The 18,586-nt window shown below is 40.8% G+C and overlaps 1 protein-coding gene across 2 annotated transcripts in view; it reads right to left on the reverse strand.

Annotated features, from left to right (window-relative positions):
* Positions 1–204: 204 nt before the first annotated feature.
* The window catches only part of prkacba (protein kinase, cAMP-dependent, catalytic, beta a), a 220,550-nt gene continuing 202,168 nt past the window's right edge, over positions 205–18,586 (reverse strand). For both annotated transcript variants that reach the window (XM_059983748.1, XM_059983747.1), the window contains 5 exons: positions 13,570–13,696; positions 10,068–10,163; positions 9,049–9,171; positions 5,965–6,129; positions 205–2,655 (listed from right to left, as the gene is read on the reverse strand). In XM_059983748.1, the coding sequence (XP_059839731.1) occupies positions 2,530–2,655; positions 5,965–6,129; positions 9,049–9,171; positions 10,068–10,163; positions 13,570–13,696 (637 nt within the window). In that variant the 3' untranslated portion in view covers positions 205–2,529. The remainder of the gene's footprint in view (positions 2,656–5,964; positions 6,130–9,048; positions 9,172–10,067; positions 10,164–13,569; positions 13,697–18,586) is intronic.

Below are 18,586 nucleotides of genomic sequence, written 5' to 3' on the forward strand. Positions count from 1 at the left end.
CAATTCAGCAAGCGTGATTTAAAAAAAAGACAGAAATTAGAATATAAACAACTGTATGGTAGTACAAATCAAAACAGGAATCACAAAGATCTTGCCCTCTCCTTTCAAATAAAACATTCCACTACAATTCTTCCCAGAGATTCAAGCCATAAGCTTAAAGAGCATCACATCATTGATGCTTTAATAACACAAGCCAGCCAGAAATGTGATCTTCAGCGTTTATTAAAACCTTTAAGTCCATAAACGACAACAACGTTACTGTAGAATTTATCGCATACAGCTAGCATACAACAGCATGTCTTCGGTCTAAATGAAATACAAAAGATTTTAACATTTTCATACAAAGGAACTTTTAAATTTATTAATGTGACCTTACATTTCTTTAGTTACATAAAATCTGCTACAGCAAAGATTGTATACTTCCCTTGCACATACAGGTAAATATGGGGAAATGGAAAACTGCTGTTGGTGCCAGCCTTGTACTGGACATTATGCAAATGTCGGAACAGCCAAGAGGACAAACAGAATGTCTGATATTACAGCTCACACTGGCAATGCGAATGTCTACAAAGGCCTTACTTTGACGAGTGCCCTTCAGGTTAAGAGTGTGTGTCCATGTTTCTTTAGTGCTAACACAAGCAAATATACCAGCTCTATGCCAAATTAAGTTGATTTATTAAAACTTCAAAGCCTTTCTTTCCCGTAAATATCGGAACCAATCTGAATCCAGCCTACATCTGTACATAAGAAACCATTTCAATTTAAACCGTTTGAGGATCGTTTCACATATATACATATAAATACACATCTATCTATATATATGCAAAAGAAAGATCAAAATTGGTACAAATAAAACTAATTTGATTAAAATGAATTGGTTAAAAATGTTAACATGTACAGATCCACCGAATCCATTATCTATGACTTACCAACAGTGAAATAGAGGAAAATTGCTTTAACTAGCAATGTCTTGGCTAGTCTTTCCTGTAGCAACAGATTATGTCATTATGTGACAATGCATCTAACCAGTAGCTGAACGTAAAGCTTGCAAACTCTATGATCTGTTCCCAGGGAGACAAACACAAATATATATATATTTATATAAAAAATTGTGGAAACATGGCAGTCGTTACCTGTGTTAAGTATTTTGCAATGCAGGAACCAAAATTTTACTTCTGAAAAGCCAGTTGCAGAGTGATTTAATCGCTTAGTAGTTTCCCAAACCTTTTCATTTAGCATCACGACGTCTGCTTTGGAATCAAACACACTCCTGGCAGTGACCATCACTATCGCTGCAGCATCTTTAACTAAAATAGAATACGGGCCCGCTGCACACACAGTGTGTCTGCTCACCACCGTGGATGCTGACAGGGACAGAATCCACTTGCAAGACCACTCGCCCATGCCACTTCAAGTTTCTGATGTCAAATCAGCATGACGAGAACCATTTCATGTCGCCTTTCCCTGCTAGTATTTGATGCTGCTGTGGTTTTTGTGTTACTTTGAAGAAAACTTGCTTGGTAACCTTTTTTACCCTCTTCCCACCCACCCCAGCCCCAACATCCAACTTCCTGCCTTTTCATCTCCGAATGAGCAGAATGCAACCCTGTTCATGTAGGAGGGCAAATCCACAGACAGACTATGGTTTGACATGACACAAAAATGGGTGGACAAGAGCTGTCCTGAAGATCGCCTGCCGGCAGCTTTATCAAGGCGACATGCTGCAGTTGCAGTGTCTGGTAATGTCAGACCTGGAGCCTGCCCAGATGTGCACACAAGAAGAAAACTGGGAAGTGCAGCTGAATTTGACAGTACAGGAGAATTCAAGGCACCATCTGTGTGTACCCTGCTCCATTCATCCAATTAATTCTACTTCAGTTTGGTCCTGTCCAGGAGAATCACTTTCATTCAGTATATATATAAATGCACAGAACAATTCTACTTTCAAAAGAAAAATGTCAAAGATGCTGTGTAGGTAGGTTCCAGGAGTCTGATTCTACAAGGTTACGGTGTTCTACGACTGTGGTCTCTCAGACATGACAGGAGCTGTGGCTGGCAAGCACTAGAAGCAATGTTCAGCTTTCACCTTGAGTTAACTCACACCGAGTGCAAAAAAAAATCCTGAAACACTTGCTCTATCTTTACACTTAAAATGTTTCACTCTCTGCAAATTGCCGTAATCTTTTTGTTTTAAAACTGGGGGGCGAGGGAGGGTGGGGTGGTCAAATGACATAACACAAAGGCGACAGGCTGTAGAACAAAATGTGAGGGTGGGAGGGTGGGAAGGAAACGATAAGAAAGTGGTCTAAGTTTTTTTTGTGTTGCAGCACAGGTAGTGCTTTGAGTAAATGTGCCTGTGTATGAGGGTTGTGCCAAATGCACACATGAATTATGGCAAAGGAGGATCTCAGCCATGTGGAATGAAGAAACTAAGTAATTGTTTCGACGAGTAAGATGGTTTCAACTCCACCCCATCTGTTAGCAGAGTGCAAAGATCCCAATACAAGCCCTGATGGTCTCTTACTCTTTCTAAAAATCAGCAAATTCTTTAGCACATTTTTCAGTTAAAGAGACACGGATGTCCTCCTCTTCATAATCATCGAAATTGCTGGTGTCGCCTGGACCTCTACACTTAGGTATGAATGGAGCTTCCACCTGGAAAACATATAAACACATATGAGATAGAGATAAGGTAACTGAAAACGGCCTCCCTGTCACCATACAATCATTAAGCATATTAGCATAGCGGCTAGCACAAGCAATCACCAGTCTGGCTTCAACTCCTGCTGTTGTCTGTAAAGAGTCTGCATGTTCTCCCCATGACTGCAAGTAAGGGTTAGTGAGTTGTGGACATGCTATGTTGTCACCGGAAGTGTGTCAACACTTGTGGACATCCGTGGACTGTGTTGATCGTTGATGCAAAACAATGCATTTCTCTAAATGTTTCAGAAGACCAGAAGCCATAGGAGCAGAACCTGGACAATCAGCACATCAAGTCTGCACTGCCATTCCATCATGGTTGATTTATTACCCCTTTTGTCTTCTTCCCATAACCTTTGACACCCTGACTAATCAAACTCCACTTCAACTATTCCCAATGACTTGTCCTCCACAGCCACCTGTGGCAATGAATTCCACAGATTCACTGCCCACTGGCTAAACAAATACCTCCTTATCTCTGTTCTAAATGGATGTCCCTCTATTCTGATACTAGACTCCCCACTGTAGGAAACTTCTCTCCACATCCATTCTATCTAGGTCTTTCAATATTTGATTGGTTTCCATGAGATCCCCCTTCTTAATCTTCTAAACGCCAGTTAGTACAGGCCCAGAGCCATCACATAGTCCAAGTACATCACTTGAGAGAAAACAATATCAAAGGGGAACATTAATTCTGCAATGCTTACATCTAATGTACAAAAGGATCTTAGGGTGAGTCCATAGGAACCTGAAAGTGGCTGCGCTGTTAAAAAAGTTATATGGTATGCTTGCCTTTAGTAGACGAAGCATTTGAGTCAGAAATTTTTTTTTTCGCTTTATAGAACTCTGGTTAGGGTGCATACAGTTCTGGTCGCCACATCATAGGAAGGACGTGGAGACTTTTGGAGAGGTTGCTGTAGGGGTTTATCAGGATGCTGCCTGGATTAAAGGTCACATACTATGCAGAGAGTTTGGACAAACTTGAGTTGTTTTCTCTGGAATGGTGGAAGCTGAGGGGAGATCTGATAGAAGTGTAAAAGATCAGGAGACAGAGATAGAATAAACAGGTGGTATGCCTTTTCCACAGGGTTGAAACATCCAATACTAGAGGGCACGAAATTAAGGCAAGAAGGAGCAAGTTCAAAGGGGCTGTGTGGGGCGATTTGTTTATACACAGAGTGCCACGTTGCTGGAATTCACTGCCAGAGGTGGTAGTGGAGGGAAATTCAGAGGTGTTTCAAAGGCCCCTACATACGCACATGAATGAGCAGAGAATATAGGGATATGGACATTATGTAAGGAATTATGAGCTTAGGTAGGGATTTAATCATAACTTTAATTAGCTAACATCCTAGACTGAAGGGTCTGTTAGACCGTAAGACACAGAAGCAGAATTATGTCATTCAACCCATTGAGTCTGTTCTGCTATTCCATCATGGCTGATTTTTTACCCTGAGTAACCCCCATTTATTTATTTATTTATTTAGAGATACAGTGCAGAACAGGCCCTTCCATCCCAATGTGCCGCACCGCCCAGCAACCCACCTATTTAACCCTCGCCTTAACTGACCAATTAACCCATGTACCATCTGGTATGTCTTTGAAATGTGGAATGAGACCGGAGCACATAGAAACAGGTGGTGTTGGAACTGAACTACAAACAATGCCCTGTGCTAACTGCTACGCTATCATAGTGCAGCATTCTCCTGCCTTCTCCCTGTAACCCGTTCCCATGCTTTAGTGCTGTACATCCTAAAGCTGGGCACTTTTAAAACAGTTCCTGCTTCTCACAGGCTGGAGCTTGGAGCTCAACTCTTTCAGTCCACCGGACACACCTCACGCACGAGGCACATGTGCAGTTCATTTATATGAAACAATGTAATTTCCTGTACCTTGTAACTCAGACTCCAATTACCCAAATTCTTACAAATTAAGGGCAGCTGCATTTTGTGGATGGAACTGATCCAGGCCCATTTTTATTTTAACTTAAAGACACAGCACGAAATAGGCCCTTCTGGCCCACAGAGCCGCACTGCCCAGCCACTCACCTATTTAACCTTAGCCTCATAACAGGACAATTCACAATGACACATTAACCTACTAAACTGTACATCTTTGGACTGTGGGAGGAAACTGGAGCACCTGGAGAAAACAATGCATACATGGGAAACAATGTGCACACTTTCTTATGCTGGAATTGAACTCGAAACTCTGACATGCCAAGCTGTAATAGTGGTGCACCACTTCACTCGCTGGCCACTGCAGCCTGGATTCCAGGTGTATTCTTGGATGGTGCAAGGACTCCCAGTGGCAAAGTGCCAGAGGTCCAGTCCTCAAAATGTTCTATGACGTCTAGCACAGCTGGGGGCAGAACTTAGCCAGCTATAGAAGTTGTGGCTGACTCTTTTGGGATTTAATTACAGTCATAGAGCACTACTGCAAAGAACCACTCTTTGGCCCATCTAGTCTGTGCCAAACTATTATTCTGCCTAGTCCCACTGACATGCACCATAGCCTTCCATGGACTTATCCAAACTTCTCTTCAATGTCGCAATCCAACTTGTGTCCACCACTTCCACTGGCAGCTCGCTCCCCACTCACAACACCTCTGAGTGAAGAAGTTCCCTCTCATGTTCCCCTTAAACATTTCATATTTCACCCTTAACCCACGACCTCTAGTTCTAATCTCACCCAACCTCAGTGGAAAAAGCCTGCTTGCAATTACCCTATCTCTACCCCTCACAATTTTGTGTACCTCTATCAGATCTCCCTCACTTTCCTGTGCTCCAGGGAATAAAGTCCTAACTTATTTGTACTTGCCCTATAAGTCAGGTCCACAAATCCTGCAATATTCTTGTAAATTTTCTCTGCACTCTTTCAGTCTTATTGAAATCTGTCCTGTAGGTAGGTGACTAGAACTGTACACAATTACTCGTCAGAAGTTTACCAGAACAGGAGGGCAGCATCGAGATTTCAAATTGCAAAGATACAGCAACTAAACGTCTTTGGAACAGAACTGCAGCAACTTCTTCACTCAGAGGGTGGTGCGAGTGCAGAATGAGTGTGGATGTGGGTTTGATTTCAACAGTTAAGAGAATTTGGATAAGTACGTGCATGGGAAGAGTATGGAGGGCTATGGTCTGGAATTAGCAGAAACTAGAAGTGATATTAAACCCGATTCTGACAAAAAAAAACAGCAATGGACTGACGGGAATCACTTCATGCAAACTTTCCCAAGTTTGAAGAGCTGGGCAAAGCACTTACCTTCCTCTGGTAAATTGCAATCCAATCTGTAGTGGCGAACCATTTGTGGTTCTTGATGTCATTCACACCATTTTTGAGATTCCCGTATCGTTTGGTCAGATCTACTTGAAGTAAGTTTCGCAGCAGGTCTTTCAGGTCTGAACTGAAGTGAGAAGGAAACCGTACCTGAAAATAAGGTAGAGAGTCAGCCATTTGACAATGGGATCCCATGCACGTTTGTACTGTGACCTCATGGGCACTTCAGAATTACCGATTAGCAATTAATGTTTCAGAACAGAGGGACTGAAGTAAACCCATGTCACAACCCTGAGATTTATTTTCTTGTAGGCATTCACAGTAAAGTACAAAGAAACACAATAGAATCAGTGAAAAACTGCACAAAAAAAATGGACAAACAATCTACCTGTAAAAGCAGCAAACTGTGCAAATACGGAAAGAAAATAACAATAATAAATAAAAATCGAGAACATGAGATGAAGTGTTCTTGAAAGTGAGTCCATAGGTTGTGGGAACCGTTCAGTGATGGGGTGAGTGAAGCTGAGAAAAGTTATTTCCTCTGGTTCAAGAGCCTGATGGTTGAGGGGTAATAATTGTTCACAGCAGCACACAAAATGATGGAGAAACTCAGCAGGTCAGGCAGCATCTATGGAAATGAATGAACAGTCGATGTTTCCAGCCAAGACCCTTTATCAGGAATAAAACATTAAGTACTTATTCCTCTCCATAGATGCTGCCTGACCTGCTGAGTTGCTCCAGCATTTTGTGTGTGTTACTCTGGATTTCCAGTGTCTGCAGAATTTCTTGTGTTTGTGAGTACTAATACATGGCTCCTTGAAAGGGGAGGAAGACAGGGTAGCAAAGGCAGCTTTAGGCTTGCTGGCCTTCATCAGTCAGGACCTTGGGGATAAAAGTCAGGGTGTCATGTAAAGGAGTATACTTTAAGGTATTGAGAAGAAAGTACAGGGTGTTGGTGGTAGGTTTTTACAGAGTGGAGGGTGTGTGGAACGCGCTGCCAGTGACGGTGGTAGAGGCGGATATATTAGGGACATTTAAGAGACTCTTAGCTGGGCATACAGATGATAGAAAAATGGAGGGCTATGTGAAAGGGAAGGGCTAGATTGATCTTGGGAGTAGGCTAAAGGTCTGGCACAACATGGAGGCCTGAAGGGTCCTGTACTGTGCTGTAACGTTCCATGTTAGAAGGATGTTGTTGGTAATTGAGAAACTGAGTTATGGAGAGAGGTTGTGAAGGCTTGGAGTTTATCCATTGGAAAGTAGGAGAATAAGGTGTGATATAGGGTTGCATAATATCACGAGGGGCATAGATTGGGTGAATGCACAGTCTTTTTCCAATATTGAGGAATCAAGAGCTTGAGGAAATAGGTTTAAGATGGGAGAAATTTAATAGGAACCCGAGGGGCAATGTTTTCAACACAAAGGATATTAGCTTGAGTATCCAAAGTCTCAAGCTGCTTTAGATGAATTCATGTGCAGTAACCATCTCTCGGGCAAATAAAACTACATACCCCACAACTGGCAAACCCCTGTCCACTTAGAGGGATGTTGAAGGACGAATGTTTCCTTCCCCTCATTCACCAACCACCCACTAATAAAAGAATACAAGAGAACAGGAGGCCATTTGGGCCCTCTGGTCTGCTCTGTCATTTGACAAGACTTCAGCAGAATTACCACAGTCCTGCCTTAAAGCTGTGCACATCAGAGAAACCTCCTCTCCATGGACTCTGTCTAATACAGTCAGAAAGCATGTCCCACCAGGATCAAGGACAGCTTCTACCCCACTATATAAGAGTACTGAATGGTCCACTGTAGAATAAGATGGACTCTTCACCTCACTACCTCATTAAGGCCTTGCACCTTGTTTACCTGCACTACACTTTCTCTCTAACTTTAACACCTTATTCTGCATTCTCTTATTGTTTTACCTTATACTATCTCGATATGCTGTAGTGAATTGATCAGTATGAACAGCACACAAGTTCTTCACAATACCCTGGTATATGTGACAATAATAAACCAATTTAGCATTGCATTATACCCACTCAACCACTGGATGGAACATTACGAACACTCATGACTGAAGGCTCTCACTATCTGGGACATACCTTCTTCTCATTACTACCACTGGGGAGGAGGTACAGGTACAATCACAAAGAAGGCATGCCAGCATCTATACTTCCTTAGGGATTGGAGAAGATCTAGTATGTCACCAAAGACTAGCATTTTATTCAGATGTACTATTTACTATGATTCTGCCTGGTTGCATCACCATCTGGTATGAAGGTGCCACTGCACCGTGGCAGCAGACTGCTGCATCACGGGCACAACCCTCCCCACCATTGATGTCATATTTTAAAGTAAGTTCCACCCTATAAGAACATAAGACATAGGAAAAGAATTAGGCCATTTGGCCCAATGAGTCTCTTCTAGCATTCCATTGTGACTGATTTATTATTCCTCTCAACCTCATTCTCCTGCCTTCTCCCTGCAATGCTTGATGCCCTAACTAATCAAGAACCTATCAATCTCCACTTTACATATATCCAATGACTTGGTCTTCACATCCATCTACAGCAATAAATTCCACAGATTTACCACCCTCTGGCTAAAGAAATTCCTCTGCATCTCTCTTGTAAAGGGTCTAATCATTAAAGACCCTCACCATCTGCGCCCCAGCTTCTTCTCATTACCACCATTTGGGAGGAGCTACCGCAGCCTGAAGGCCAACAATCTAATGATCTTGGAACAGCTTCTTCCCATCTGCCATCAGGTTTCTGAAGGGTCCATGAAAACTACCTGGTTATTCCTGTTTTTATTCTATGCTGTATTTATGCGATTTACAGTAATTTCTTTTATGTCTTTGCCTTGTACTGCTACCACAAATGGCAAATTACCTGTCACATAAGTCAGTGATAATAAATCTGATTCTGACACTTGGTAAATAGTGGAGTGGATGAGAAAACTATAAACACTATGAAGTGGTAGCAACACAACACAGAATGGTAAATTAGCAAAATGAGAAAGAAAAGATAGGAGTCTTGAAAAAAAATTAAAATCCAACTTCACCTTTCCAGAGACAATCTTTTCATAGATCTGTATCGGCTGGTCTGCAAAGAATGGGGGGTATCCAGCTGCCATTTCATAGATTAGGACCCCCAGTGCCCACCAGTCCACTGCTTTGTTATAGCCCTACAAATTGCAACATACAAAAACATTCAGGCACTCTATACAATATGGGAGCACAAAACTAATAACATCTTCTCAAAATAAAAGATTATAAAGTACAATGCATATCACAAGTCTGGTGATGCGACCACTGACACCAGGTAAACAATCTCTGAAGAGTATTGATAATGGCTGGGGTCACCCATCTTGTTAGTCACTGCCTAGAAGGCAGCAATGGATAACAACTCTCTAGAAAGATTTGCCAAGGACAATCATGGTCAAAGACCACGATCACCCACATCACTCATAAGCCATCCCAAAGGACAAAAGGAGTGGACCCAGATGTTTCCCTCCATGTCCACTTGCTGATATGTTGCTGTTCATGGCCACTACATCATAACCTAACCCTTAATACTCCTTCCCCAAAAAGTGTGCAAGGACCATTGGCACATGCACTACAGCACTTCATGACACTGCCTCATGGTCAGAGGAAGGCAACAGCTATAAAGATTAAAGATAAAGGTTAGCTTTATTTGTCATATGTACACTGAAACATAGAGTTAAGTAAGTCATTTTGTGTCAACAACTAACATAGTTCGAGGATATGCTGGGGTCACCCGACAAGTTATTAACCCTAACCAATATATCTTTTGAGACCTGGGAGAAGACCAAAACACCCAGAGAAATCCACGTGTTCACAGGGAGAACGTACAAACTCTTAAGAGACAGCGGGTGGGAATTGCGCCCTGATCAGGTATTGCTGGTGTGGTAAAGCCTCATTAACCTCTACACTACCGTGCCATCCATACTGGACTTCACTATGATATCCACGTGCATAAATAAAACAGAGTAACCGAACATGATTAATACAGAAGGCTGGACTGTTGTGTACTGAGAAATTTATTTCTGTTTCAGCTTACCTTGCTGAGAATAATCTCTGGTGCCAAATATTCTGGTGTTCCACAAAGTGTCCAGGTTCTGCCCTTTACCCTCTTTGCGAAACCAAAATCTGTGACCTACAAATGCATGGGGTAAATATCAAATTGAACCAGTTACATCTCTTTGTAACTTTAAATGTATAGTTTTAAATAAAAGCTGAAATTGCTGGAAATGATATCAGACTGGATCACTGGAGAGTAGAAGTGTGACAGAATGCTGCTAGTACATTATTAAAACTGTCCCAAAAGATTATCAACCTGAAGCGTCAACCCTTGTTTTTCTTTCCACAGATGTTGTCTGGTCTGGAAAATATTTCCATCTTTTTCATTCCAGATTCCCAGCATCTGTATTTTTGTTTTAGAGTCATAAACTACTATAGCACAGAAACAGGTCCATCCAGTCCATGCTAAACTATTGCTCTACCTAGTCTATCAAGCTACACCTGGACCATAGCCCTCCAAACCCTCCCATCCATGTACTTACCTAAACTTCTATAATTGTTGCAACTGACCTCACATTCACCACTTGCGCCGGCAGCTTGAGCCACACTTGCACCAACTATTGAGTTCCTCCTCATATTCCCCTTAAATCAGAGATTCACAACCTGTTCTATGCTATAGCCCATACCATTTACCAAGGGGTTTGGAAAACCCTGCCTTAAACATTTCACCTTTCACCCTTACCCATAACCTTTAGTTCTAGCTAGTCTCACTCAACCTCAATGGAAAAAGCCTGCTTACATTTACCTTATCTTTATCCCTCATAATTTTGTAAACCTCTATCAATCTCCCCTCATTCTTTGCTCTAGGGAATAAAGACCTAATCTGTTCAATCTTTCCCTATAACTTAGGTCTTCAAGTCCCAACAACATTCTTGTACATTTCCTCTGCACTCTTTCAATCTTATTGATATCTTTCCAGCAGGTAGGTGACCAAAACTGCACACAGTACTTCAAAGTAGCCTCATCAACATCTTATACTACTTCAACATAACACTCCTACTCCAGTACTCAATAATTTTGATTTATGAAGGTGATTTACAATTTAATTTTAAAAACATTAACTTTACACATAAACAAACAACAGTTGGGCCCAACTGTTTGCCTTTTGGTAACTTATGGATAGGTCACTTGTTTTAAAAACTCTGCTGGTAAGATGGCATTAATTATCTAACAGCTAATATCGGGCAGGAGGTGCAGAAGCCTGAACTCCTACACTAGCAGGTTTGTGAACAACTATTTCCCCTCAACCATTTTGTTCTTGAACCAACCGGCACAGCCCTACCTACCAGAGTTTAGAAGCGTTATGATCACTACGTTAAAATGGATTTTGTTCTCTTCTGTTCTAATTATATTCATTCTTGTAAAATTTGTGTTAAATGCATGATTAATTTAAGATTTTTTTGTGAACGATGTTTATTGAAGCTCTGTGTCTGTGATGCTGCTGCAGGTAAATACATCTTACTTGTGCCCACATGGATTTGTGCATATTCAAGATTCAGGATTGTTTAATGTCATTTCCAGTACACAAGTATAAAGGAGAATGAAATAATTGTTACTCTGGATCTGATGCAGCACAAAAAAACATCCACAATAAGTATAAATACACAAGATAGCTTATATACATATATTGATCACATGCTCATAAAGTGACACTGGACACAGAAGTGTCTGTACATAACGTGACTCTGACAGGAAATGATAAAGTAGTGGTGGTTGGGGGGTGGGTTAGTGGGAGGTGTTGTTAAGTAGCCTTATTGCTTGGGGAAAGTAATAGTTTTTTGTGCCTGGTGGTCCTGGCATAGATGCGAGTAGAAAGTAGGACAAACAGTCCATGAGCAGGATGGGTGGGATCCTTCATGATGTTATTGGGTCATTTCCAGCACCTTTCTATAGTATGTTCTTGATGGCTGATATATAATAAATTCTTTACTTTAACATCCAAACCAGATAGGACATGGGTGCTTACTTTCTTTACGGAAAAATATTAGGTGAGTGTATATACTAATTGGCAACCCTTGTTATTACCTTCTGCCAGTTTGCTAACTTCTGTCCTACTACAGTTGGATTTGAGTTCAGAACAGTACCGTATACTGGTTACAGCACTGGAATCACTATACTATTGTATAGAAAAATAGAAATCAGATACGGAAGGAAAATCTTCAAAACACAAATAAAAAATCATGCTATCCATTACAATTCATTGAAAGACAGGGGTAGAAGGTGTGATGGTAGAAGACTGGTGGACAAACCACATACCCACAAGACAGTACTATTGAGACTAATTGACAGGTCACAAATACTGGCTGTTTTTTCTTTACAGATTACATAATCAGAGCTATTGTAATCAGAGAGGTAAAGAAAAGAACTGCAATCATTTACAGTGATGATAAAAATCAGTAATGTGAAATGTCAAAATTGGCATCTGATTTTCAGAATATTTGCAATGATTAATGACAAACAAAAGGTGTGAAATAAATTCAAGTCCATCTTAACCATGACATCATTTTTAGCATTTCAATTTCCCAATTTAACTGGGAAAATGGGAGTGTGGAAAACACTCTGTACCACTTAATGCACTTATTTATGACTGCGCCAGTAACAGTAATGCTGTTGTATAGTTAACTATATGTTGTAAATGTACTTTACGTCAATCTGTATATCTACAGAATTATTTTATGGTCTTTTAGTATTATTTTATGTGCTGTGTGTGATATATGTACTGTCTTTTGCATCCTGGTTCCTGAGGAATGTTGTTTTGTTTAGCTGTATATGGATTAAATGCAATAAACTTGAATCTGACATTGAAAATACTAACACTCATTTTTAGAATTAAAATTAGCTTTGCATGGAGTTAAATAGGCAAGTGTGCCATGTTATCGAAACTTTAAGCTTCTTTTAAAAAATTCTTAAAAGTTTATTTTGAAGCTCCTGCCTTCTGGAAAAGACCCTGTCTATGCCCCAGATGAGCTTATATACCTCTGTCAATCTTCAATCTGTTAAGTCCCAGGGAATGAGATGCATCGTAGCTTATACAACCTCTTCTTTTTTTGGGGACCAGGTCCCCAAGTCCAGGCAACATCCTGATAATGGAATGGTGGAGCAAACTTGATGGACTGAATGGCCTAATTCTGCTATGTCTTATAGTCCAAGGATTTTCTGCACTCCTACCAGTTTAATACCATCAAGTCAACAGATATGTAACAGCTTTCACATAGTCTCACTCAATAAAGGACTCATTAAAAATAGTGCTTCTGTTTTGGGGAAGGATGCTCAGAGATCACCAAATTAATCCATCAAGCTCACAGTGCTTTTTCCAAAAATAACAAAGTTACTGATGCAGGAAATATTAAACGTACCGTCACTTCAATAATTCTTCCTTCATTTGAAGGATACATTAATGTACAGAGTCAAATAAGAGTTCAAAAGTTGATCAATTTCTGCAGGAAAATTTCAGAAATCATTCCTGCCTCTGAACACCATACCTGGATGTACCCTTGTTGGTCAATTAAGAGGTTTTCAGGCTTCAGGTCTCTGTAGATGAGGTCTAACGAATGAAGGTACTCAAAAGTCAACACTATCTGGGCAGCATAAAACCGTGCATGAGGTTCACTGTGAAGGAAGAATGGTTCAGTGAATATTTTATTTTAATAGAAAAATCAGATATATCAATTAACAAATATACAGATCAAAATTTGCACTGGGCTATTTAAAGTAAAGATTAAAGTGTTGTTTGTTATTTGTACATCAAATCATGAACACATATATTGAAATGCATCATTTGTGTCAACAGCCAAAAGGATCAGAATCAGGTTTAGTATCACTGGCATATGTATTGAAATTGCTTGTCTTTGCGGCAGCAGTGCAAAGCAATACATAATAGAAAAAACATGATTTACAGTAAAAAATCTATATAGTAAATAGTTACATTAAATTAGTAGTTCAAAAATAGAAGTAAAAAAGTAGTGAGGTAGTGTTCATGGGTTCAATTTTGATTCAGAAAACAGATGGCAGAGGGGAAGAAGCTGTCCCTAAATCGCTCAGTGTGTGCCTTCAGGCTTCTGTATCTCCTACCTGATGGTAACAGTGAGAACAAGGTATGATCTGGATGATGGAGGACCTTAATGATGGACAGAGTCCAAGGATGTGCTGGGGTCAGCCCACAAGTGTCACCATGGTTCTGGCCCCAAAATAGCATACCCGCAAACCTACTAACCTTAACCTGTGTGTCTTTGGAAAGTGGGAAGAAACCACAGCACCAGGAAGAAGCCCATCTGATCACAGGGAGTGTTAGGGCATATTCTGGAGATATGTAATATAGCAAATACAAATTTCAACAGTATCCAGTCTTCAATTCTGAATGCGGATTGCAGATTGAACTTAAAATGTAGCTCAGAACAATGGTGGTCTTGAAACTGCAGATTAGATTTGTTTGCAAACCAGGAAACATCCATTTAGCTGAGGTGTCTGCATATGCACAAATGCAGCTACAGAGACAGTGGTGATTAACACTCATTTTGGGTGCATTGGTGTGAAGATCTAGATGTTTGAAACTCAAATGAAGCATTATGAATGCATTATAACTATAGAAATTGTCTTGTTACCTTTTGTTCTTTAACATATAAAATGTGATGTAATACTGGGTCAGGAGGCCACTTCTTTTAAGAGTGTCTCCAGTATGATTCAAACACGAGGATGCTGGAAATTCAAACAACACACACAAAATGCTGGTGGAACACAGCAGGCCAGGCAGCATCTATAGGAAGAAGCACTGTCGATGTTTCGGGCCTACTGCTTTTTTGACTGAATAAAGACTCCAATATTCACCAGCTTCAGTGTCTCTCCAGTGACTTTGTTCGGTCACAACAGGGAGAATATACTGACAGTGGCGAGGATTGAACACTGGCTGGTGATCACCACCGCTGTAAATCAATTGCGCTAACCACTACGCTACCAGAAATCAGTAACAAATAAACCCTGTCCTCACAGTGTGTAGGTACACAGCTATGCAGTGAGTTAAACAGATTCTCAAAAATCACCTGGGACAGAAGTTTTTTTCCCAGGATGTCAAATGAAATCTTTTACTTTTGAAAAGATGTTGCTATTTCAAAGGCAAATAAAGAGTAGGTGGGATGTGTGTATTTCCATCGTGTGCTGCAAATCAAATCAAAACTAACCCATGCAGGATATGGGATGAAAAACAACTTATGTACGGAAGTAATGTTCACACAAAAAATGAACTGTGTCTCCAAAGGCCAGAACACTACATAATTCTAGGGAGTACATGCAAACTCCACACAGACAGTGTCCAAGGTCAGGACTAAACCCAGGCCTCTGACACTGCGAGTTAGCACTCGGTCAGCACAACCCACACATCACCAACATCTTCACATTGAGCGTTGGTAGGTTCGCTGAGAGATGAGGGCACAGGTTCATTTCAGGGCAGCAGTGCAGTGGGCAGGGATTCATGACACATAGCTGGCATAGCAACAGTCAGGGCAGGGGTGTGGTACCAGGTGTCACTAAAGAACCTAACCACCCTTTCAGTGCCAATTAATTCCTTTAGCACTCTTGTTCTTTGGAATGATGCCTACATGCTAAGTGGGATTTGGGACATGCCCTCTTATTACTACCATTAGGGAGGAGGAACAGGAGCCTGAAGAGCCACACTCAATGATTCAGGAACAGCTTCTTCCCATCTGCCATCAGATTTCGAATTGTCTGTGGACCCTTGGACACTATCTCATTATTCCTTTATTGGGCACTATTTTATAATTTATAGTAATTATGCCTTGCACTGTATTGCTGCCACAAAAAATTTACATCATATAAATCAGTGATAATAGACCTGATTCAGTTTACCACACAAAGCTTATTTTAAAATAATTCAGCTTGGTCATTTATTTAAAGATACAGCATGATAACAGGCCTTTCTGGCCCAACTATGCCCATGTGAACAATTAACTGACTAACCCGTACATCTCTGGAATGTGGGAGGAAACTGGGGTACCAAAGGAAATCCATAAGGTCACAGGGAGAATGTACAACCTTCAGCAGCAATGGACTGAACCTGGGTCGTCAGAGCACAGAACAGTACAGCACAGAGCCAGGCCCTTCAGCCCACAATGTCTGTGCTAACCATAACCAATTAAACTAAACCTCTTCTGCCTGCACATTACTTACATCACACCACTCCCTGCATATTTATTTCCTCATCTAAAGGCCTCTTAAATATCACTCTTCAATAGTCTCTTAAAGCAGCGGCTGATAGGTACTTATTTGTAAGGACATCAAAGGTTACAGGAGAATACGGTGGAAAGGAAAAAATATCAGCCATAAGACCTTAGACGTAGGAGCAGAATTAGACCATTGAGTAGACCATCAAGTCTACTCAGCAAATTAAACCATGTCTGATTTATTATCTCTCTCAACCACATTCTCCTGACTTCTACCCATACTTCTGCCAGGTATGATGTTGTGGCCATCAATGAATCGTGGCTGAATGATGGTTGTAGTTGGGAACTGAATGTCCAAGGTTACACATTATATCAGAAGGATAGGAAAGTTGGCAGAGGGGGTGGTGTGGCTCTACTGGTAAAGAATGGCATCAAATCAGTAGAAAGATGTGACATAGGATTGAAAGATGTTGAATCCTTGTGGGTCGAGTTAAGGAACTGCAAGGGTAAAAGGACGTTGATGGCAGTTATATACAGGACTCCCAACAGTGGTTGGGAGGTGGACCACAGGTTACAACAGGAAATAGAAAAGGCGAGTCAAAAAGACTATGTTATAGTAGTCATGGGAGATTTTAACAAGCAGATCGATTTGGAAAATCAGGTTGGTAATGGATCTCAAGAGAGTGAGTTTGTTGAATGCCTAAGAAATAGCTCTTTAGGGCAGTTTGTTGTTGAGCCCACTAGGGGATCAGCTATACTGGATTGGGTTTTATGTAATGAATCACAGGCGATTAGGGAGCTTAAGGTAAAAGAACCATTAGGAACCAGTGATCACAATATGATTTGATAGGAAGAAAGTAATGTCTGATGGTAGCAGTATTTCAGTGGAGTAAAGGAAATTACAGTGGTATGAGACAGGAGTTGGCCAAAGTAAACTGGAAGGAGCTGAGGGCAGGGATGTCAGCAGAGCAGCAATGGTGTGTCTTTCTGGGAAAATAAGGATGGTGCAGGACAGATGTATTCCAAAAATGAAGAAATACTTCAATAGTAAAATGGTAGAACAGTGGCTAACAATGGAAGTCAAAGCTACTGTAAAAGCAAAAAAAAAGTGCATACAACAAAGCAAAAATTAGTGGGAAGATAGCGGACTGGAAATTTTTAAAAAACCTACAAAGAGCAACTAAAAATCATTAGAAGGGAAAAGATGAGAAATGAAAACAAGCTAGCAAATAATAGCAAAATGGATAGTAAAAGCTTTTTCAAGTATGCTAAAAATAGAAAGAGAAATGAGAATGGATATAGGACTGCTAGAATACGAGGCAGAAGAAATAATAACTGGGAACATGGAGGTAGCTGATGTACTAAATGAGTATTTTGCGTCAGTCTTCATTGTGGAAGACATTAGTGGTATGCCTGACATTGTAGTGTGTGAAGGAAGAAAAGTGGGTGCAGTTACTGTTACAAGAGAGAAGGTGCTCAAAAAGCTGAAAGACTTGGAAGTACATAAGACACCTGGACCAGAGGAACTGCACACTAGGGTTCTGAAAGAGTTTGTGTTAGAGATTGTGGTGGCATTAGAAATGATCTTTCAAAAATCATTGGGACTCTGGCATGGTGACAGAGGACAGGAAAACTGCAAATATTAAGGAAAGGAAATTAAATTAAATTAGCCTGACCTCAGTGGTTGGGAAGATGTTGGAGTCAATTGTTAACGATGAGGTGATGGAGTACTTGGTGACACAGGACAAGACAGTACAAAGTCAGCATGGTTTCCTTCTGGGAAAATCCTGCCTGATAAGTCTGTTGGAATTCTTTGAGGTTACAAGTAGGAAATATAAAGGGGAGGCAGTGGATGTTGTATATATTTGGACTTTCAGAAGGCCTTTGACAAGGTGCCACACATGAGTCTGCTTACCAAGTTAAGAGCCCATGGCATTACAGGAAAGTTACTAACATGGTTAGAGCACTGGTTGATTGGTAGGAGGCAGTGAGTGGGAATAAAACAATCCTTTTCTGGTTGGCTGCCAGTGACTAGTGGTGTTCTGCAGGGGTCGGTGTTGGGACCACTTCTTTTTATGCTGTATATCAATGATTTAGATGATGGAATAGATGGCTTTGAGGCCAAGTTTGCACATGATACGAAGATTGGTGGAGGGGCAGGTTGTGTTGAGGAAACAGATAGGCTGCAGAAGAACTTAGATTAGGAGAATGAGCAAGAAAGCAGCAAATGAAATACAATGTTGGAAAAAGCATGGTCATGCACTTTGGTAGTAGAAAAAAATGTACGGACTATTTTCTAAACAGGGAGAAAATCCAGAAATCTGAG

The sequence above is a fragment of the Hypanus sabinus genome, chromosome 11 (assembly GCF_030144855.1).
Source record: "Hypanus sabinus isolate sHypSab1 chromosome 11, sHypSab1.hap1, whole genome shotgun sequence".
Classification (NCBI taxonomy): domain Eukaryota; kingdom Metazoa; phylum Chordata; class Chondrichthyes; order Myliobatiformes; family Dasyatidae; genus Hypanus; species Hypanus sabinus.